This window comes from Salvelinus alpinus, chromosome 3 (genome assembly GCF_045679555.1).
Source record: "Salvelinus alpinus chromosome 3, SLU_Salpinus.1, whole genome shotgun sequence".
Lineage (NCBI taxonomy): Eukaryota > Metazoa > Chordata > Actinopteri > Salmoniformes > Salmonidae > Salvelinus > Salvelinus alpinus.
The window spans coordinates 105,140,487-105,164,803 of NC_092088.1; the positions used below are offsets into that span (position 1 = coordinate 105,140,487).

A 24,317-nucleotide genomic window follows, 5' to 3' on the forward strand; every position below is an offset into this window, starting at 1 on the left:
CTCTTACAGCATTATCTCCTTTGTCATATTGTCCCCTTACAGCATTATCTCCTTTGCCATATTGTCCTCTTACAGCATTATCTCCTTTGCCATATTGTCCTCTTACAGCATTATCTCCTTTGTCATATTGTCCCCTTACAGCATTATCTCCTTTGCCATATTGTCCCCTTACGGCATTATCTCCTATGTTATATTGTCCCCTTATAGCATTATCTCCTATGTTATATTGTCCCCTTACAACATTAGATCTCCTCTTTTATCCTCTGTCCATTTATCATATTTAATCTTATGTCCTCATGTATCTCATGTATGCCATATTATCTCCCTCTCTCCCCCAGCAAGACCAGCTGTACACGTGGGCAGCGGTCAGCCAGCCCCCCCACTCCATGGAACACTTTGAGGGCCGGGCCCCCCTCCCTGGGCACCTGAAGACCCTGTGGCCCCCACCCAGACCTGTGGGAGACGATAGACCAGGCCTCGTGTACACCGAGGAGGGTATGGGGCCTCTCACCACATCCATATAGATAATATTATACTGTAGAGACTAGATCTGAAACAGCTAACTACTGTAACAGACCAGACCCCACCACATCCATATAGATACTATTATACTGTAGACTAGATCTGAAACAGCTAACTACTGTAACAGACCAGACCCCACCACATCCATATAGATACTATTATACTGTAGACTAGATCTGAAACAGCTAACTACTGTAACAGACCAGACCCCACCACATCCATATAGATACTATTATACTGTAGACTAGATCTGAAACAGCTAACTACTGTAACAGACCAGACCCCACCACATCCATATAGATACTATTATACTGTAGAGACTAGATCTGAAACAGCTAACTACTGTAACAGACCAGACCCCACCACATCCATATAGATACTATTATACAATACCTTCTACCAAGGTGGGTAGGTGCCCTCACTACATCATATAGATACTATTATACAATACCTTCTACCAAGGTGGGTAGGTGCCCTCATCAAATCAGTTACTAACTATAGACTGTTGATTTCACTTTTAACTCACTAGCACTGATTTTGCAGATGGCGCCTATTTGAAAACTTCAACTTCCTCAGCAAGGATGGAGAGCTTTTAGCCTTGTTCCTTAGCCAGGGTGGAGAGCTTATAGCCTCGTTCCTCAGCCAGGGTGGAGAGCTTATAGCCTCGTTCCTTAGCCAGGGTGGAGAGCTTGTAGCCTCGTTCCTCAGCCAGGGTGGAGAGCTTTTAGCCTCGTTCCTCAGCCAGGGTGGAGAGCTTTTAGCCTCGATCCTCAGCCAGGGTGGAGAGCTTTTAGCCTCGTTCCTTAGCCAGGGTGGAGAGCTTATAGCCTCGTTCCTTAGCCAGGGTGGAGAGCTTATAGCCTCGTTCCTTAGCCAGGGTGGAGAGCTTATAGCCTCGTTCCTTAGCCAGGGTGGAGAGCTTATAGCCTCGTTCCTTAGCCAGGGTGGAGCGCTTATAGCCTCGTTCCTTAGCCAGGGTGGAGAGCTTATAGCCTCGTTCCTCAGCCAGGGTGGAGAGCTTTTAGCCTCGTTCCTCAGCCAGGGTGGAGAGCTTGTAGCCTCGTTTCTCAGCCAGGGTGGAGAGCTTGTAGCCTCGTTCCTCAGCCAGGGTGGAGAGCTTGTAGCCTCGTTCCTCAGCCAGGGTGGAGAGCTTGTAGCCTCGTTCCTCAGCCAGGGTGGAGAGCTTGTAGCCTCGTTCCTCAGCCAGGGTGGAGAGCTTGTAGCCTCGTTCCTCAGCCAGGGTGGAGAGCTTGTAGCCTCGTTCCTCAGCCAGGGTGGAGAGCTTGTAGCCTCGTTCCTCAGCCAGGGTGGAGAGCTTGTAGCCTCGTTCCTCAGCCAGGGTGGAGAGCTTGTAGCCTCGTTCCTCAGCCAGGGTGGAGAGCTTGTAGCCTCGTTCCTCAGCCAGGGTGGAGAGCTTGTAGCCTCGTTCCTCAGCCAGGGTGGAGAGCTTGTAGCCTCGTTCCTCAGCCAGGGTGGAGAGCTTGTAGCCTCGTTCCTCAGCCAGGGTGGAGAGCTTGTAGCTTTGTTCCTTAGCCAGGGTGGAGCTTGTAGCTTTGGCATTTGTTCTGGTAGGGTTGAGCTTCCTGTTTAATACCAGGGGTTTTATGAGGATGTTGCGTCTCTGTGCCTTGAAACAAGTGACTAGCGTTAACGTGTGACTAGCTAGCGTTAACGTGTGACTAGCTAGCGTTAACGTGTGACTAGCTAGCGTTAACGTGTGACTAGCTAGCGTTAACGTGTGACTAGCTAGCGTTAACGTGTGACTAGCTAGCGTTAACGTGTGACTAGCTAGCGTTAACGTGTGACTAGCTAGCGTTAACGTGTGACTAGCTAGCGTTAACGTGTGACTAGCTAGCGTTAACGTGTGACTAGCTAGCGTTAACGTGTGACTAGCTAGCGTTAACGTGTGACTAGCTAGCGTTAACGTGTGACTAGCTAGCGTTAACGTGTGACTAGCTAGCGTTAACGTGTGACTAGCTAGCGTTAACGTGTGACTAGCGTTAATTTAACCCAACAGTGTAGTTTTAAGGAAAGCCTTGTTTCTAAACTGGATCTCTCTTCTTTCCTGCTCTGATACCTTTAGAGGGCGATGAAGGTAAGTTACATTGTGAATGTGTTTCTGCATGGTCGTTTAACTCCATCTTTTTGGCCTTGCTCATCAGTTATCATGTGCTGTCTGTTTGTAGTCCCACATGCTATTAAAAGGGCCAAGGTTGCATAGCTACAATGAGTCAGTGCTTAGGCAGGCAAAGATGGATTGATATTCTGAGCCCAGCTTTACCCTCTAATGTTCCCCAACAAACATCCTGTCTTTCCTTGCTGCTGAGTCTGTCACCTAAAAACCAGGCTGCTAAATGTAATGTTTCCCTGACTATTGGTTTGATATGAAATTAGGCTTAATTACTTTTGATATTCACATTTAAATGTCAATTTTCATTTATTTCTAAGAAAAACAATGCATGATGGTACGGATTGTGAATTGAAGTAATCATTGTATCATCACATATCATCCAGTAGAATGTGGTCTGGTCTAGTTGACCGTGTATGGTTGTGGTTATATTGTGGTAGTGATAATACCAGTAGAATGTGGTCTAGTTGACCGTGCATGGTTGTGGTTGTATTCTGGTAGTGATAATACCAGTAGAATGTGGTCTGGTTGACCGTGTATGGTTGTGGTTGTATTGGGGTAGTGATAATACCAGTAGAATGTGGTCTAGTTGACCGTGTATGGTTGTGGTTGTATTGGGGTAGTGATAATACCAGTAGAATGTGGTCTGGTTGACCGTGTATGGTTGTATTGTGGTAGTGATAATACCAGTAGAATGTGGTCTAGTTGACCGTGCATGGTTGTGGTTGTATTGTGGTTGTGATAATACCAGTAGAATGTGGTCTAGTTGACCGTGCATGGTTGTGGTTGTATTGTGGTTGTGATAATACCAGTAGAATGTGGTCTAGTTGACCGTGCATGGTTGTGGTTGTATTGTGGTAGTGATAATATCAGTAGAATGTGGTCTGGTCTAGTTGACCGTGTATGGTTGTGGTTGTATTGTGGTAGTGATAATACCAGTAGAATGGGGTCTAGTTGACCGTGCATGGTTGTGGTTGTATTGTGGTAGTGATAATACCAGTAGAATGGGGTCTAGTTGACCGTGCATGGTTGTGGTTGTATTGTGGTAGTGATAATACCAGTAGAATGGGGTCTAGTTGACCGTGCATGGTTGTGGTTGTATTGTGGTAGTGATAATACCAGTAGAATGGGGTCTAGTTGACCGTGCATGGTTGTGGTTGTTTTGGGGTAGTGATAATACCAGTAGAATGTGGTCTAGTTGACCGTGTATGGTTGTGGTTGTATTGTGGTAGTGATAATACCAGTAGAATGTGGTCTAGTTGACTGTGTATGGTTGTGGTTGTTTTGGGGTAGTGATAATACCAGTAGAATGTGGTCTAGTTGACCGTGCATGGTTGTGGTTGTATTGTGGTTGTCATAATATAGAAGTATCCTGTGTCTCTTTTCCTACAGAACACCAGGCAGCCATCTTGGGGCTGAAGAGACACCAGAGAGAAGAAGTCGGCCAACTTCAGGTCAGTCACTCTCTACTTTCAGACTTGGTTTGCAAAGTACCAACTCTACCTGAGAGGTTATCTATAGGACTGTACAGTCTTTCCCTTTTGGAGAGAATAGCATAGTATCTCTAGTCCAACGTTGATCCTGAATAGCCCTGGCCTCCTTCACCTGATTAACCACCAGGGGGCAGCATCCACTAAGAGTTGTACTAGTTTAGTGGAATACTCTTAATAGCAGTTCTAAGTGAGGGTCTTGGTGTGTGTTTGTGGACCAGTACCTGGTAGACCCAGACCTCTCCCATGTTTATCTATTATCAGCCATGTCTCCTAGAGATGCTCCTTGTTGTTGAAGTATTGTTATCAGCCATGTCTCCTAGAGATGCTCCTTGTTGTTGAAGTATTGTCCTTCTGAAAGCTGCCATCTTGTCTTGTCCCATATGAAGTCATTTAGTGCCTCTAACAAGAATATGTTGAATATAACATTGTTCTCATTGTGGTTATAAAACAGTTAACATATTGCTTTAAAGGTGTATATGAACTCTGTCTCTCTCTCTCTCTCTCTCTGTCTCTGTCTCTCTCTCTGTCTCTCTCTCTGTCTCTCTCTCTGTCTCTCTCTCTGTCTCTCTCTCTGTCTCTCTCTCTGTCTCTCTCTCTGTCTCTCTCTCTGTCTCTCTCTCTCTCTGTCTCTCTCTCTCTGTCTCTCTCTCTCTGTCTCTCTCTCTCTGTCTCTCTCTCTCTGTCTCTCTCTCTGGCCCCCTCTCTCTGTCTCTCTCTCTCTCTCTGTCTCTCTCTCTCTCTGTCTCTCTCTCTCTCTGTCTCTCTCTCTGGCCCCCTCTCTCTGTCTCTCTCTCTGTCTCTCTCTCTGGCCCCCTCTCTCTGTCTCTCTCTCTGGCCCCCTCTCTCTGTCTCTCTCTCTGGCCCCCTCTCTCTCTCTGTCTCTCTCTCTGGCCCCCTCTCTCTCTCTGTCTCTCTCTCTGGCCCCCTCTCTCTCTCTGTCTCTCTCTCTGGCCCCCTCTCTCTCTCTGTCTCTCTCTCTGGCCCCCTCTCTCTCTCTGTCCGTCTCTCCAGGAGGAGTCGGTGCTGAAAACAGTGAAGCTGAAAGAGGAGCACGTCAACGTGATCCAGCAGTTAGAACAGACCATTGAGGACCTGCGGACTAAGATAGCTGAGCTGGAGGAACAGTACCCCCTGCTGGACAGAGATAATATTAGCATTAAGGAGCCGGAGAGTGGTGTGGAGGGGGGTCTGTACCGGGAGGTCTGTCATGTAGACCTACAGACTGAGGAGAGGATGGTGGAGGTCTGTCATATAGACCAACAGACTGACTGTCTCCTGAGTTGTCTGCAGGCCAAGTCTGTCCAGACGTCGCCTATGGAGGAAAGCTTTACGTTTAATGTGCCTTTACCGGACCAGATGCCACCCTTGTTTGTGAACGAGGATGGAGGAGAGTCCTCTTTGTCTTCCACCTATCTCCTTAATCTCCCCCCAGAACTGGCCCTGTCCCTACCCATACCCTTCTCCCCAAAGGCCGCACCAGCGTTTGTCTGTACGTGCCAACAGCAGCAACAGAGTGGCATTAAACCCCCCCCTCCACCTCCTTTACCTGGCCACGCCATGGCTCCTCCTCCACCTCCTCTACCAGGGGGTGCAATGCCCCCACCACCTCCTCCACCTCCTCTACCAGGGGGTGCAATGCCCCCACCACCTCCTCCACCTCCTCTACCAGGGGGTGCAATGCCCCCACCACCTCCTCCACCTCCTCTACCAGGGGGTGCAATGCCCCCACCACCTCCTCCACCTCCTCTACCAGGGGGTGCAATGCCCCCACCACCTCCTCCACCTCCTCTACCAGGGGGTGCAATGCCCCCACCACCTCCTCCACCTCCTCTACCAGGGGGTGCAATGCCCCCACCACCACCACCACCTCCTCTCCCTGGCATGGGGATGGCACCTCCCCCACCCCCTCCACCATTACCTGGGATGGGTGGACCTCCTCCTCCTCCTCCGCCGCCTCCTCCTGGCTGTGGCCCTCCTCCACCATGTTCCCTGGGCTCCCTGGTCCCTCCGTTGCCCATGGGATTGTATGCTCTAAGCATGGCCCAGGAGAAACCCCCCCGGAAAGGAGTGGTGGAGCCTCCCAGACCCATGAAACCTCTCTACTGGACCAGGATACAGCTCAACTCGGCTCAACACAAAAGGTCAATCAATCAATCAAATGTATTTAACAAGACATTTTTTATTTCAGCAGTTGTTCCTGAAGCTCTATGCTAAAAACGTAATCATATGACAGCTATGCTAGTTACATAAGCATCTGGACCTGTATTCACAAATCTAATCAAATTTAATTATAAAGCCCTTCTTACATCAGCTCAGTGTACATCAGCTGATATCTCAAAGTGCTGTACAGAAACGCAGCCTAAAACCCCAAACAGCAAGCAATGCAGGTGTAGAAGCACGGTGGCTAGGAAAAACTCCCTAGAAAGGCCAGAACCTAGGAAGAAACCTAGAGAGGAACCAGGCTCTGAGGGGTGGCCAGTCCTCTTCTGGCTGTGCCACAAAGGCTTTAGAGTAGGAGTGTTGATCTAGGATCAGGTCATAAAGAGTCTCAGTAGGAGTGGTGATCTAGGATCAGGTCATAAAGAGTCCCAGTAGGAGTGGTGATCTAGGATCAGGTCATATAGAGTCCCAGTAGGAGTGGTGATCTAGGATCAGGTCATAAAGAGTCTCCCAGTAGGAGTGGTGATCTAGGATCAGGTCATAAAGAGTCTCAGTAGGAGTGGTGATCTAGGATCAGGTCATAAAGAGTCTCAGTAGGAGTGGTGATCTAGGATCAGGTCATAAAGAGTCTCATTAGGAGTGGTGATCTAGGATCAGGTCAAAGAGTCTCATTAGGAGTGCTGATCTAGGATCAGGTCATAAAGAGTCTCAGTAGGAGTGCTGATTTAGGATCAGGTCATAAAGAGTCTCCCAGTAGGATTGTTTATCTAGGATCAGGTCCCGCTTCATTATGATTTAAGATGGAAAACTGATCCTAGATCTGCAGTCTTATTCTGAGAAGCTTTGTGGGCCTTGCTGTATTGTTTCAGACCATGTCCCTGACTAAAGAGGATCCTGTTCAGCGTTTATGACAGTGTGCACAATGGGTGTTTCTCAAAATGTGTACTACTGTACTCTGAGCATGCAGAATGGAGGGTCGGAGTGTGAGTCTAAATCATCAAAGTATGTGAAACGGAGGACACTTCTCCGATGCATACTACATTATGTACATGTTTTTGAAGCATCTATGCAAGTTTCAACAAAGTATGCACAGAAAAATGACGAGTACACGTCAACAACTACTCGACGTTTCTTCAAATTAATGGCAGACATTATTTGAGCTAAAGAGAGAAAGTAATCGGCAACTTCGGAATCAATATTTTAATCTTGATATGTTAAATCCGTACTGTGTTAATGTTGGCGTGTTTACTGTTAGTAAAACGTTTACTGTTGACAGGAGAACAAGAGGAGACAATAGGACGAGGTGGATAATTTTATAATAAGGCCGTTTAATCACATGTAAAGATATCTTAGTAAAATCTTGCAGCAAGGCTCTTTCTGTCTGATTCCTATTGAATCGTCCGGGAAAGAGAGTAGTTTCAAGAATTGTACAGTATTATATAGACAACAAGCAAAGTAGGTAGATCTGCGAGTCTGGCCTTCCGATTGGTCGATCTGGGTCTTGGGTAGTCCTGTACAGGCCTGGTGTCCACGTTCCATTGGTTCCTGAGATTGTTCTTTGTCTGGAGCTCCAACCCTGAGTTGTGTGTGTCTGAGTGATTGTCATGGGGGAGGGGAGTTGTGGGTGTCGTGCATGTGTCCAATGAGTCCAGCATATGTCCAATAGAAAGAGGGAGTGTGTATATTGTGTCAACCATAGCTAATGTTGAGAAGTTGTTAAAACAAGTTACCAATATCTAATACAATTCCTTACATTACCTGCCTACAATACATAGGTGTGCGTAGATAGCCCTTTTGACTTACTATGGGCTTGCTAACTGGCTAGCTAATACTGTTAATAGGGCTAACTGGCTAGCTGCTACTGTTAATAGGGCTAGCTGCTACTGTTAATAGGGCTAGCTGCTACTGTTAATAGGGCTAGCTGCTACTGTTAATAGGGCTAGCTGCTACTGTTAATAGGGCTAGCTGCTACTGTTAATAGGGCTAGCTGCTACTGTTAATAGGGCTAGCTGCTACTGTTAATAGGGCTAGCTGCTACTGTTAATAGGGCTAGCTGCTACTGTTAATAGGGCTAGCTGCTACTGTTAATAGGGCTAGCTGCTACTGTTAATAGGGCTAGCTGCTACTGTTAATAGGGCTAGCTGCTACTGTTAATAGGACTAGCTGCTACTGTTAATAGGGATAGCTGCTACTGTTAATAGGGATAGCTGCTACTGTTAATAGGGCTAGCTGCTACTGTTAATAGGGCTAGCTGGTACTGTTAATAGGGCTAGCTGCTACTGTTAATAGGGCTAGCTGCTACTGTTAATCGGGCTAGCTGCTACTGTTAATCGGGCTTGCTGCTACTGTTAATCGGGCTAGCTGCTACTGTTAATCGGGCTAGCTGCTACTGTTAATCGGGCTAGCTGCTACTGTTAATCGGGCTAGCTGCTACTGTTAGTCGGGCTAGCTGCTAGTGTTAGTCGGGCTAGCTGCTAGTGTTAGTCGGGCTAGCTGCTACTGTTAATAGGGCTAGCTGCTACTGTTAGTAGGGCTAGCTGCTACTGTTAGTAGGGCTAGCTGCTACTGTTAGTAGGGCTAGCTGCTACTGTTAGTAGGGCTAGCTGCTACTGTTAGTAGGGCTAGCTGCTACTGTTAGTAGGGCTAGCTGCTACTGTTAGTAGGGCTAGCTGCTACTGTTAGTAGGGCTAGCTGCTACTGTTAGTAGGGCTAGCTGCTACTGTTAGTAGGGCTAGCTGCTACTGTTAGTAGGGCTAGCTGCTACTGTTAGTAGGGCTAGCTGCTACTGTTAGTAGGGCTAGCTGCTACTGTTAGTAGGGCTAGCTGCTACTGTTAGTAGGGCTAGCTGCTACTGTTAGTAGGGCTAGCTGCTACTGTTAGTAGGGCTAGCTGCTACTGTTAGTAGGGCTAGCTGCTACTGTTAGTAGGGCTAGCTGGGTGCTGCTCAGTGAGGTAATACGGTAGGGGGAGTGCTGCTCTAATTGAAGGTTTTATGTGTTCTCCACACTCTCGTCCTCACATGAACGTACTCAAGAGAACTCGGAGCATGAGAGTGTGGAGGTAGAATGCATATTGAGAAACACCATGAACACAGTGAAATTAAAGATGTGTTGTAAGCGTGAAGCTGATGTTTGAATGAATAACGGGTGTCGTACAGGCAGCATATGGTTAGACTGTTTCCTCTCTGGCTGGCGGGAGAAGCGCTTTGGAGGTATTTGATAACAAAACGGGTTTGAATTGCCAAGCTGGTTAAACTGACAATGTGACAGTCTAGGAAAACCGAGCTGGAGTCAGAGCAAAACGATTCCCTCCGCAGGACTGACATCGGTCGGCGGTAGAATGGATACTTACTCAATTGTTTAAATGGAAATGGATTGATTTGCTGTCACAATACGGAATGAGATGTGGACAAAAAAAATAGATGATATTTCTCACTCAAGGTGTAGTACTGGAACTCATATGTTTACTGAACAACAATATAAGCGGAATAATTTCAAACATTTTACTGAGTTACAGTTCATATAAGGAAATCGGTTAATTTCAATAAATAAATTAGGCCGTAATATATGGATTTCACCTGGCTGGGGGCGCAGGCGGGGGCACAGCCGGGGGGGGGGGGGGGGGGGGGGCGGCATGGTAGGAAATAGGCCTACCAAGTTGGTTGAGAAATTATCAACAAATTCTCTGGCCACAACTCTGGTGGACATTCCTGCAGTCAGCATACCAATTGCACGCTTCTTCAAAGCGAGACATTTGTTGCACTGTGTTGTGTGACAAAACTGCACATTTTAGAGTGGCCTTTCATTGTCCATAGCACAAGGTGCACCTGTGTAATTATCATTCTGTTTTAATCAGCTTCTTGATATGCCACCACCTGTCAGGTGGATGGATTATCTTGATGAAGGAGAAATTCTGACTAACAGGGATGTCAACTAATATGCGCACATCATTTGAGTGAAATAAGGTTTTTGTGCATCTGGAACATTTCTGGGATCTTTGGTAAAGATCCAACGGTCACAAGCTCACTGTAAACTCTTCCCTCATCCTAGAGAGGTGAGCACGTCGCTGGTCTGGGACAAGATCCTGGAGCCTGATGTGAACTTTGAGGAGTTTGTAGAGCTGTTCTCCAAGACTGCTGTGAAAGAGAAGAAGAAACCCCTCTCAGATACCATCACCAAGTCTAAAGCCAAGCAGGTGAGATCAGATACCATCACCAAGTCTAAAGCCAAGCAGGTGAGATCAGATACCATCACCAAGTCTAAAGCCAAGCAGGTGAGATCAGATACCATCACCAAGTCTAAAGACAAGCAGGTGAGATCAGATACCATCACCAAGTCTAAAGACAAACAGGTGAGATCAGATACCATCACCAAGTCTAAAGCCAAGCAGGTGAGATCAGATACCATCACCAAGTCTAAAGCCAAGCAGGTGAGAACAGATACCATCACCAAGTCTAAAGCCAAGCAGGTGAGATCAGATACCATCACCAAGTCTAAAGCCAAGCAGGTGAGAGCAGATACCATCACCAAGTCTAAAGCCAAGCAGGTGAGATCAGATACCATCACCAAGTCTAAAGCCAAGCAGGTGAGATCAGATACCATCACCAAGTCTGCCAAACAGGTGAGATACCATAACCTGTCCTATTTCCCCACTGTTCTATTTTGCCCCTGTCCTGTCCCAGTTCCCCCTGTCCCAGTTCCCCCTGTCCCAGTTCCCCCTGTCCCAGTTCCCCCTGTCCCAGTTCCCCCTGTCCCAGTGCCCCCTGTCCCAGTGCCCCCTGTCCCAGTACACCTGTCCGAGTTCTCCCTGTCCCAGTACACCTGTCCCAGTGCCCCCTGTCCCAGTACACCTGTCCCAGTACACCTGTCCGAGTTCCCCTGTCCGAGTTCCCCTGTCCCAGTTCCCCCTGTCCCAGTGCCCCCTGTCCCAGTTCCCCCTGTCCCAGTACACCTGTCCCAGTACACCTGTCCGAGTTCCCCTGTCCCAGTGCCCCCTGTCCCAGTGCCCCCTGTCCCAGTGCCCCCTGTCCCAGTGCCCCCTGTCCCAGTGCCCCCTGTCCCAGTGCCCCCTGTCCCAGTGCCCCCTGTCCCAGTGCCCCCTGTCCCAGTGCCCCCTGTCCCAGTTCCCCCTGTCCCAGTACACCTGTCCGAGTTCCCCCTGTCCCAGTTCCCCCTGTCCCAGTTCCCCCTGTCCCAGTTCCCCCTGTCCCAGTTCCCCTGTCCCAGTGCCCCCTGTCCCAGTGCCCCCTGTCCCAGTGCCCCCTGTCCCAGTGCCCCCTGTCCCAGTGCCCCCTGTCCCAGTTCCCCCTGTCCCAGTTCCCCCTGTCCCAGTACACCTGTCCGAGTTCCCCTGTCCCAGTGCCCCCTGTCCCAGTTCCCCCTGTCCCAGTGCCCCCTGTCCCAGTACACCTGTCCGAGTTCCCCTGTCCTATCCTCCTGTCTAATTGTCCATTCACCCTCATGTTTATGTAGGAGTTCTCCTCTAGTTCATCCTTCCTTCCAGATGTTCTGTTGTTCTCCTTCAGTTAAACTGTCTGGGGTTTCTACTGACCTGGGAACTGTCTGGGGTTTCTACTGACCTGGGAACTGTCTGGGTTCTGGGGTTTCTACTGACCTGGGAACTGTCTGTGGTTTCTACTGACCTGGGAACTGTCTGGGTTCTGGGGTTTCTACTGACCTGGGAACTGTCTGGGTTCTGGGGGTTCTACTGACCTGGGAACTGTCTGGGGTTTCTACTGACCTGGGAACTGTCTGGGTTCTGGGGTTTCTACTGACCTGGGAACTGTCTGGGTTCTGGGGGTTTCTACTGACCTGGGAACTGTCTGGGGTTTCTACTGACCTGGGAACTGTCTGGGTTCTGGGGTTTCTACTGACCTGGGAACTGTCTGGGGTTTCTACTGACCTGGGAACTGTCTGGGGTTTCTACTGACCTGGGAACTGTCTCAGTTCTGGGGTTTCTACTGACCTGGGAACTGTCTGGGTTCTGGGGGTTTCTACTGACCTGGGAACTGTCTGGGGTTTCTACTGACCTGGGAACTGTCTGGGTTCTGGGGTTTCTACTGACCTGGGAACTGTCTGGGTTCTGGGGGTTCTACTGACCTGGGAACTGTCTGGGGTTTCTACTGACCTGGGAACTGTCTGGGTTCTGGGGGTTTCTACTGACCTGGGAACTGTCTGGGGTTTCTACTGACCTGGGAACTGTCTGGGTTCTGGGGTTTCTACTGACCTGGGAACTGTCTGTGGTTTCTACTGACCTGGGAACTGTCTCAGTTCTGGGGTTTCTACTGACCTGGGAACTGTCTGGGTTCTGGGGGTTCTACTGACCTGGGAACTGTCTGGGTTCTGGGGTTTCTACTGACCTGGGAACTGTCTGGGGTTTCTACTGACCTGGGAACTGTCTGGGTTCTGGGGTTTCTACTGACCTGGGAACTGTCTGTGGTTTCTACTGACCTGGGAACTGTCTGGGTTCTGGGGTTTCTACTGACCTGGGAACTGTCTGGGTTCTGGGGGTTCTACTGACCTGGGAACTGTCTGGGGTTTCTACTGACCTGGGAACTGTCTGGGTTCTGGAGGTTCTACTGACCTGGGAACTGTCTGGGTTCTGGGGGTTTCTACTTACCTGGGAACTGTCTGGGTTCTGGGGGTTTCTACTGACCTGGGAACTGTCTGGGGTTTCTACTGACCTGGGAACTGTCTGGGGTTTCTACTGAACTGGGAATGGATGTGATCAAAGGTCCCTATCGCTTTAGGCCCAGTTCTCCACTACTAAACATTTGTGCAGAATTACTGACTGTCCTCCTGAAGAGGAAATCTGGCTCTGCGTCTCGGCCTGAGGTTGGGTCCTTTTGATCAGGGCCCTATGTCAGGAACAGGATGCCATTGTGGAGGCAGACCGTGTAGCCCAGTCTAACCATCTAAACCATGTTCAGATGGGATTTCATCAGAGCTCCGTGTTTTGACAGGCCGTTCAATCACACTGTGTTTTGACTGGAGTGGCAGAACAAGGATCTGTCATCAATAAAGAACAATAGTAAAGCCCACATGTTCACACACACACCAGTCTGTCGTTGATCTGAGCAGTCCTGGCCTGTATAGTCTGAGGTTTCAGTCCTGGCTGGGGGGGCTCTGTCCTGGCTGTGGGGGCTCTGTCCTGGCTGGGGGGGCTCTGTATTGTTTTATTTCTAACATTAGGTTATTAAATATTGCCCCTTTCAAACACTATTTTCCTGAGCCAATCTTTTCTTATGTCTTATTTTAAGGGACTCTGTCACTTTCTTTCTAAAGTTGTCTTGTGGGTAAATCTGGATGCTATTTGACCAAGTAAAGTGTTCGGGAATTTAAGTTGTTTCAGCGATTGCCCTCAAATACAGAATCTTTAACTTTGAAGTCGTCCCATAGAGAAGGATTGCAGTTAGCGGTCCATGTTTAAAACATTTCCTTAGATACTAACTGATTGGAATAAATGCTATCCTTTTATCCCCCTGCTAGCTGCCAGAGGTTATTCCGCAAACATTTTATTTTAATTAACGTGTTTTCTTTAGTTGAATTCTGGCCGTCGTGCCAGCTATAGGAAGTGTTTACGTTGGGATTTATCAAATCATTGTTTTGCAGTTTAGTCAGATTGAAGATCTGTTTTAGGAACCTGATTTACGTTACGAGGAGCAGAAGACTGAGGATTATGGGGGTTTGCGTGTTAATATGTGAAATGCCTGTGCTGATGTCACAGCCCAGTTGGGTCTAAGAAAACACAACAGTACGTAGACTGTTTATTTGTAATGCCACTACAATTTTATTTTATTGAAAACCCTGACAATATTTACTTTTAATGAATTGACTAAATATGTTATTTATTTTAGGGACATATTATGGTGAAAGTTTCAGAGAATTTAATCATTTCATTCATTTGTTTTCAGTGGTTTCATTCACCAAGTAATCCCCCCCCCTATCAAAGTATGTATCATTTCATACACTGTGGTAACATCATGGTTTTACCTCATCAATGATCTGAGATAAATCCCCTTGTTTCCTCTTTCCATTGTTCTGGTCTAACCCCCGTCTGACGTCATGGCTGTTGTCAGTCAGCACCTCTCTAGCTCCTGACTGGCTGTGGAATTTAAAGAGACAGTCACTTCTGTTTACTGTGTGTCCCCACCAATCACATTTGACAGACTTTAATGGTCACAGACGTAAGACCAGGTGCCATTTTTTATTTATTTTAAGCATCAGAGTAGGTGCTGTTCTAGGATCAGGTTCTCCCTGGACCAAGTACACACTCTCTTCATTTTGATCTATAAGGCACTGATCCTAGATCAGCTCTCTTAGACGTTTGATAGATCCGGTCCCAGAGCTCTAACATTACCCACGTCCTTTTCCATTTCCTCCCATGTCCTCCCATCCAGGTGAGACTCGTTTCTTTCCCATTTCCTCCCACGTCCTCCCATCCAGGTGAGACTCGTTTCTTTCCCATTTCCTCCCACGTCCTCCCATCCAGGTGAACCTAATTTCCATTTCCTCCATAACCTTGTAGAGCAGAACTGCCGTTGTTCCTGAGTCGGTTTTATTTGGTTACATCTTGGTTGTTTTGGTCCTGGTGAAACGGCGACACACCGACCAACCTAGAGGGGGTATAGAGCGAGGGAAGGTGACGTATTCACGAGTCATCTGTTGACTTCCTGAAGGGAAAGTTTATGTCCGTAATGTGATAGACTTCTGTTTAGATGGAGAGTGTTTCCCAGCCGCTGACGCAGGGCGCCAGACACACCGACGTGGTGCTGAATCGCAGTGGACTACTGACCATTGTCTTGAGTTTCTGATCAGAATCAGACCACATAACTAAAAACAATGTTTTAAACGTTCCTGGTCTGCGGGGGGTCTGCACAGTAAACACACACTGCTCCTGTCTCTGGGCTCTACACAGTAAACACACACTGCTCCAGTCTCTAGGCTCTGCACAGTAAACACACACTGCTCCAGTCTCTGGGCTCTACACAGTAAACACACACTGCTCCTGTCTCTGGGCTCTGCACAGTAAACACACACTGCTCCTGTCTCTGGGCTCTGCACAGTAAACACACACTGCTCCAGTCTCTGGGCTCTGCACAGTAAACACACACTGCTCCAGTCTCTGGGCTCTGCACAGTAAACACACACTGCTCCAGTCTCTGGGCTCTACACAGTAAACACACACTGCTCCTGTCTCTGGGCTCTACACAGTAAACACACACTGCTCCAGTCTCTGGGCTCTGCACAGTAAACACACACTGCTCCAGTCTCTAGGCTCTGCACAGTAAACACACACTGCTCCTGTCTCTGGGCTCTACACAGTAAACACACACTGCTCCAGTCTCTGGGCTCTACACAGTAAACACACACTGCTCCTGTCTCTGGGCTCTGCACAGTAAACACACACTGCTCCAGTCTCTGGGCTCTGCACAGTAAACACACACTGCTCCAGTCTCTGGGCTCTGCACAGTAAACACACACTGCTCCAGTCTCTGGGCTCTGCACAGTAAACACACACTGCTCCAGTCTCTGGGCTCTACACAGTAAACACACACTGCTCCAGTCTCTGGGCTCTACACAGTAAACACACACTGCTCCTGTCTCTGGGCTCTACACAGTAAACACACACTGCTCCTGTCTCTGGGCTCTGCACAGTAAACACACACTGCTCCAGTCTCTGGGCTCTGCACAGTAAACACACACTGCTCCTGTCTCTGGGCTCTACACAGTAAACACACACTGCTCCAGTCTCTGGGCTCTGCACAGTAAACACACACTGCTCCAGTCTCTGGGCTCTGCACAGTAAACACACACTGCTCCAGTCTCTGGGCTCTGCACAGTAAACACACACTGCTCCAGTCTCTGGGCTCTGCACAGTAAACACACACTGCTCCAGTCTCTGGGCTCTGCACAGTAAACACACACTGCTCCTGTCTCTGGGCTCTACACAGTAAACACACACTGCTCCAGTCTCTGGGCTCTGCACAGTAAACACACACTGCTCCTGTCTCTGGGCTCTGCACAGTAAACACACACTGCTCCTGTCTCTGGGCTCTGCACAGTAAACACACACTGCTCCAGTCTCTGGGCTCTGCACAGTAAACACACACTGCTCCAGTCTCTGGGCTCTGCACAGTAAACACACACTGCTCCAGTCTCTGGGCTCTGCACAGTAAACACACACTGCTCCAGTCTCTGGGCTCTGCACAGTAAACACACACTGCTCCAGTCTCTGGGCTCTGCACAGTAAACACACACTGCTCCAGTCTCTGGGCTCTGCACAGTAAACACACACTGCTCCAGTCTCTGGGCTCTACACAGTAAACACACACTGCTCCTGTCTCTGGGCTCTGCACAGTAAACACACACTGCTCCTGTCTCTGGGCTCTGCACAGTAAACACACACTGCTCCAGTCTCTGGGCTCTGCACAGTAAACACACACTGCTCCTGTCTCTGGGCTCTGCACAGTAAACACACACTGCTCCTGTCTCTGGGCTCTGCACAGTAAACACACACTGCTCCAGTCTCTGGGCTCTACACAGTAAACACACACTGCTCCTGTCTCTGGGCTCTGCACAGTAAACACACACTGCTCCTGTCTCTGGGCTCTACACAGTAAACACACACTGCTCCTGTCTCTGGGCTCTGCACAGTAAACACACACTGCTCCAGTCTCTGGGCTCTACACAGTAAACACACACTGCTCCTGTCTCTGGGCTCTGCACAGTAAACACACACTGCTCCTGTCTCTGGGCTCTGCACAGTAAACACACACTGCTCCAGTCTCTGGGCTCTGCGCAGTAAACACACACTGCTCCTGTCTCTGCACAGTAAACACACACTGCTCCAGTCTCTGGGCTCTGCACAGTAAACACACACTGCTCCAGTCTCTGGGCTCTGCACAGTAAACACACACTGCTCCTGTCTCTGGGCTCTACACAGTAAACACACACTGCTCCAGTCTCTGGGCTCTGCACAGTAAACACACACTGCTCCAGTCTCTGGGCTCTGCACAGTAAACACACACTGCTCCAGTCTCTGGGCTCTGCACAGTAAACACACACTGCTCCAGTCTCTGGGCTCTGCACAGTAAACACACACTGCTCCAGTCTCTGGGCTCTACACAGTAAACACACACTGCTCCTGTCTCTGGGCTCTGCACAGTAAACACACACTGCTCCAGTCTCTGGGCTCTACACAGTAAACACACACTGCTCCTGTCTCTGGGCTCTGCACAGTAAACACACACTGCTCCAGTCTCTGGGCTCTACACAGTAAACACACACTGCTCCAGTCTCTGGGCTCTACACAGTAAACACACACTGCTCCAGTCTCTGGGCTCTGCACAGTAAACACACACTGCTCCAGTCTCTGGGCTCTACACAGTAAACACACACTGCTCCAGTCTCTGGGCTCTACACAGTAAACACACACTGCTCCTGTCTCTACACAGTAAACACACACTGCTCCTGTCTCTGGGCTCTGCACAGTAAACACACACTGCTCCTGTCTCTGGGCTCTGCACAGTAAACACACACTGCTCCAGTCTCTGGGCTCTGCACAGTAAACACACACTGCTCCAGTCTCTGCACAGTAAACACACACTGCTCCAGTCTCTGCACAGTAAACACACACTGCTCCTGTCTCTACACAGTAAACACACACTGCTCCTGTCTCTGGGCTCTACACAGTAAACACACACTGCTCCTGTCTCTGGGCTCTGCACAGTAAACACACACTGCTCCAGTCTCTGCACAGTAAACACACACTGCTCCTGTCTCTGGGCTCTACACAGTAAACACACACTGCTCCTGTCTCTGGGCTCTACACAGTAAACACACACTGCTCCTGTCTCTGGGCTCTGCACAGTAAACACACACTGCTCCAGTCTCTGGGCTCTACACAGTAAACACACACTGCTCCAGTCTCTGGGCTCTACACAGTAAACACACACTGCTCCAGTCTCTGGTCTCTGCACAGTAAACACACACTGCTCCAGTCTCTGGGCTCTACACAGTAAACACACACTGCTCCAGTCTCTGGGCTCTACACAGTAAACACACACTGCTCCAGTCTCTGGGCTCTGCACAGTAAACACACACTGCTCCTGTCTCTACACAGTAAACACACACTGCTCCAGTCTCTGGGCTCTACACAGTAAACACACACTGCTCCTGTCTCTACACAGTAAACACACACTGCTCCAGTCTCTGGGCTCTACACAGTAAACACACACTGCTCCTGTCTCTACACAGTAAACACACACTGCTCCTGTCTCTACACAGTAAACACACACTGCTCCTGTCTCTACACAGTAAACACACACTGCTCCAGTCTCTGGGCTCTGCACAGTAAACACACACTGCTCCAGTCTCTACACAGTAAACACACACTGCTCCAGTCTCTGGGCTCTGCACAGTAAACACACACTGCTCCAGTCTCTGGGCTCTGCACAGTAAACACACACTGCTCCAGTCTCTGGGCTCTGCACAGTAAACACACACTGCTCCTGTCTCTGGGCTCTACACAGTAAACACACACTGCTCCTGTCTCTGGGCTCTACACAGTAAACACACACTGCTCCAGTCTCTGGGCTCTGCACAGTAAACACACACTGCTCCAGTCTCTGGGCTCTACACAGTAAACACACACTGCTCCAGTCTCTGGGCTCTACACAGTAAACACACACTGCTCCTGTCTCTACACAGTAAACACACACTGCTCCAGTCTCTGGGCTCTACACAGTAAACACACACTGCTCCTGTCTCTACACAGTAAACACACACTGCTCCAGTCTCTGGGCTCTACACAGTAAACACACACTGCTCCTGTCTCTACACAGTAAACACACACTGCTCCAGTCTCTGGGCTCTACACAGTAAACACACACTGCTCCTGTCTCTACACAGTAAACACACACTGCTCCTGTCTCTACACAGTAAACACACACTGCTCCAGTCTCTGGGCTCTGCACAGTAAACACACACTGCTCCAGTCTCTGGGCTCTGCACAGTAAACACACACTGCTCCAGTCTCTGGGCTCTACACAGTAAACACACACTGCTCCAGTCTCTGGGCTCTACACAGTAAACACACACTGCTCCAGTCTCTGAGCTCTACACAGTAAACACACACTGCTCCAGTCTCTGGGCTCTGCACAGTAAACACACACTGCTCCAGTCTCTGGGCTCTACACAGTAAACACACACTGCTCCTGTCTCTGGGCTCTGCACAGTAAACACACACTGCTCCAGTCTCTGGGCTCTGCACAGTAAACACACACTGCTCCAGTCTCTGGGCTCTGCACAGTAAACACACACTGCTCCAGTCTCTGGGCTCTGCACAGTAAACACACACTGCTCCAGTCTCTGGGCTCTGCACAGTAAACACACACTGCTCCTGTCTCTGGGCTCTGCACAGTAAACACACACTGCTCCAGTCTCTGGGCTCTGCACAGTAAACACACACTGCTCCAGTCTCTGCACAGTAAACACACACTGCTCCTGTCTCTGGGCTCTACACAGTAAACACACACTGCTCCTGTCTCTGGGCTCTGCACAGTAAACACACACTGCTCCAGTCTCTGGGCTCTACACAGTAAACACACACTGCTCCAGTCTCTGGGCTCTACACAGTAAACACACACTGCTCCAGTCTCTGGTCTCTGCACAGTAAACACACACTGCTCCAGTCTCTGGGCTCTACACAGTAAACACACACTGCTCCAGTCTCTGGGCTCTGCACAGTAAACACACACTGCTCCTGTCTCTACACAGTAAACACACACTGCTCCAGTCTCTGGGCTCTACACAGTAAACACACACTGCTCCTGTCTCTACACAGTAAACACACACTGCTCCAGTCTCTGGGCTCTACACAGTAAACACACACTGCTCCTGTCTCTACACAGTAAACACACACTGCTCCAGTCTCTGGGCTCTACACAGTAAACACACACTGCTCCTGTCTCTACACAGTAAACACACACTGCTCCTGTCTCTACACAGTAAACACACACTGCTCCAGTCTCTGGGCTCTGCACAGTAAACACACACTGCTCCAGTCTCTACACAGTAAACACACACTGCTCCAGTCTCTGGGCTCTGCACAGTAAACACACACTGCTCCAGTCTCTGGGCTCTGCACAGTAAACACACACTGCTCCAGTCTCTGGGCTCTGCACAGTAAACACACACTGCTCCTGTCTCTGGGCTCTACACAGTAAACACACACTGCTCCTGTCTCTGGGCTCTACACAGTAAACACACACTGCTCCTGTCTCTGGGCTCTGCACAGTAAACACACACTGCTCCAGTCTCTGGGCTCTACACAGTAAACACACACTGCTCCAGTCTCTGGGCTCTACACAGTAAACACACACTGCTCCAGTCTCTGGGCTCTACACAGTAAACACACACTGCTCCAGTCTCTGGGCTCTACACAGTAAACACACACTGCTCCTGTCTCTACACAGTAAACACACACTGCTCCAGTCTCTGGGCTCTACACAGTAAACACACACTGCTCCTGTCTCTACACAGTAAACACACACTGCTCCAGTCTCTGGGCTCTACACAGTAAACACACACTGCTCCTGTCTCTACACAGTAAACACACACTGCTCCTGTCTCTACACAGTAAACACACACTGCTCCAGTCTCTGGGCTCTGCACAGTAAACACACACTGCTCCAGTCTCTGGGCTCTGCACAGTAAACACACACTGCTCCAGTCTCTGGGCTCTACACAGTAAACACACACTGCTCCAGTCTCTGGGCTCTACACAGTAAACACACACTGCTCCAGTCTCTGAGCTCTACACAGTAAACACACACTGCTCCAGTCTCTGGGCTCTGCACAGTAAACACACACTGCTCCAGTCTCTGGGCTCTACACAGTAAACACACACTGCTCCTGTCTCTGGGCTCTGCACAGTAAACACACACTGCTCCAGTCTCTGGGCTCTGCACAGTAAACACACACTGCTCCAGTCTCTGGGCTCTGCACAGTAAACACACACTGCTCCAGTCTCTGGGCTCTGCACAGTAAACACACACTGCTCCAGTCTCTGGGCTCTGCACAGTAAACACACACTGCTCCTGTCTCTGGGCTCTGCACAGTAAACACACACTGCTCCAGTCTCTGGGCTCTGCACAGTAAACACACACTGCTCCAGTCTCTGGGCTCTGCACAGTAAACACACACTGCTCCAGTCTCTGGGCTCTGCACAGTAAACACACACTGCTCCTGTCTCTGGGCTCTGCACAGTAAACACACACTGCTCCAGTCTCTGGGCTCTGCACAGTAAACACACACTGCTCCAGTCTCTGGGCTCTGCACAGTAAACACACACTGCTCCTGTCTCTGGGCTCTGCACAGTAAACACACACTGCTCCTGTCTCTGGGCTCTGCACAGTAAACACACACTGCTCCAGTCTCTGGGCTCTGCACAGTAAACACACACTGCTCCTGTCTCTGGGCTCTGCACAGTAAACACACACTGCTCCAGTCTCTGGGCTCTGCACAGTAAACACACACTGCTCCAGTCTCTGGGCTCTGCACAGTAAACACACACTGCTCCTGTCTCTGGGCTCTGCACAGTAAACACACACTGCTCCAGTCTCTGGGCTCTGCACAGTAAACACACACTGCTCCAGTCTCTACACAGTAAACACACACTGCTCCAGTCTCTACACAGTAAACGCACACTGCTCCAGTCTCTGGGCTCTGCACAGTAAACACACACTGCTCCAGTCTCTGGGCTCTGCACAGTAAACACACACTGCTCCAGTCTCTGGGCTCTGCACAGTAAACACACTGCTCCAGTCTCTGGGCTCTGCACAGTAAACACACACTGCTCCTGTCTCTGGGCTCTGCACAGTAAACACACACTGCTCCAGTCTCTGGGCTCTGCACAGTAAACACACACTGCTCCAGTCTCTGGGCTCTGCACAGTAAACACACACTGCTCCAGTCTCTGGGCTCTGCACAGTAAACACACACTGCTCCAGTCTCTACACAGTAAACACACACTGCTCCAGTCTCTGGGCTCTACACAGTAAACACACACTGCTCCAGTCTCTGGGCTCTGCACAGTAAACACACACTGCTCCAGTCTCTGGGCTCTGCACAGTAAACACACACTGCTCCAGTCTCTGGGCTCTGCACAGTAAACACACACTGCTCCAGTCTCTACACAGTAAACACACACTGCTCCAGTCTCTACACAGTAAACACACTCTGCTCCAGTCTCTGGGCTCTACACAGTAAACACACACTGCTCCAGTCTCTACACAGTAAACACACTCTGCTCCAGTCTCTGGGCTCTACACAGTAAACACACACTGCTCCTGTCTCTACACAGTAAACACACACTGCTCCAGTCTCTGGGCTCTACACAGTAAACACACACTGCTCCAGTCTCTGGGCTCTACACAGTAAACACACACTGCTCCAGTCTCTGGGCTCTACACAGTAAACACACACTGCTCCTGTCTCTGGGCTCTGCACAGTAAACACACACTGCTCCAGTCTCTGGTCTCTGCACAGTAAACACACACTGCTCCTGTCTCTGGGCTCTGCACAGTAAACCCACACTGCTCCTGTCTCTGGGCTCTACACAGTAAACACACACTGCTCCTGTCTCTGGGCTCTGCACAGTAAACACACACTGCTCCAGTCTCTGGGCTCTACACAGTAAACACACACTGCTCCTGTCTCTGCACAGTAAACACACACTGCTCCAGTCTCTGGTCTCTGCACAGTAAACACACACTGCTCCTGTCTCTGGGCTCTGCACAGTAAACACACACTGCTCCTGTCTCTGGGCTCTACACAGTAAACACACACTGCTCCTGTCTCTGCACAGTAAACACACACTGCTCCTGTCTCTGCACAGTAAACACACACTGCTCCAGTCTCTGGTCTCTGCACAGTAAACACACACTGCTCCAGTCTCTGGGCTCTGCACAGTAAACACACACTGCTCTAGTCTCTGGGCTCTACACAGTAAACACACACTGCTCCTGTCTCTGGGCTCTGCACAGTAAACACACACTGCTCCTGTCTCTGGGCTCTGCACAGTAAACACACACTGCTCCTGTCTCTGGGCTCTGCACAGTAAACACACACTGCTCCAGTCTCTGGGCTCTACACAGTAAACACACACTGCTCCTGTCTCTGGGCTCTGCACAGTAAACACACACTGCTCCTGTCTCTGGGCTCTGCACAGTAAACACACACTGCTCCTGTCTCTGGGCTCTGCACAGTAAACACACACTGCTCCAGTCTCTGGGCTCTACACAGTAAACACACACTGCTCCTGTCTCTGGGCTCTGCACAGTAAACACACACTGCTCCAGTCTCTAGGCTCTGCACAGTAAACACACACTGCTCCAGTCTCTGCACAGTAAACACACACTGCTCCAGTCTCTAGGCTCTGCACAGTAAACACACACTGCTCCAGTCTCTGCACAGTAAACACACACTGCTCCTGTCTCTGGTCTCTGCACAGTAAACACACACTGCTCCAGTCTCTGCACAGTAAACACACACTGCTCCAGTCTCTAGGCTCTGCACAGTAAACACACACTGCTCCAGTCTCTGCACAGTAAACACACACTGCTCCTGTCTCTGGTCTCTGCACAGTAAACACACACTGCTCCAGTCTCTGGGCTCTACACAGTAAACACACACTGCTCCTGTCTCTGGGCTCTGCACAGTAAACACACACTGCTCCAGTCTCTAGGCTCTGCACAGTAAACACACACTGCTCCTGTCTCTGGGCTCTGCACAGTAAACACACACTGCTCCTGTCTCTAGGCTCTGCACAGTAAACACACACTGCTCCAGTCTCTGGGCTCTGCATGGTCAACCTCACGTCTCCAATTGCAAAAATCTCTGAAGTTGGAGACTTATCTCCCTCAACAACTTTAAAAATCTGCTATCCGAGCAGCTAACCGATCGCTGCAGCTGTACATAGTCCATCTGTAAACTACCCACCCAATTTACCTA

At 49.6% G+C, this 24,317-nt stretch overlaps 1 protein-coding gene across 1 annotated transcript in view; it reads left to right on the top strand.

The window, feature by feature from the left end:
• Window positions 1-24,317, top strand: part of LOC139571658 (formin-2-like) — a 165,766-nt gene that overhangs the window by 27,401 nt on the left and 114,048 nt on the right. Inside the window, exons 4-7 of the mRNA XM_071394732.1 lie at window positions 339-495; window positions 4,043-4,104; window positions 5,155-6,284; window positions 10,353-10,497. Coding sequence (XP_071250833.1) covers window positions 339-495; window positions 4,043-4,104; window positions 5,155-6,284; window positions 10,353-10,497 — 1,494 coding nt within the window. The remainder of the gene's footprint in view (window positions 1-338; window positions 496-4,042; window positions 4,105-5,154; window positions 6,285-10,352; window positions 10,498-24,317) is intronic.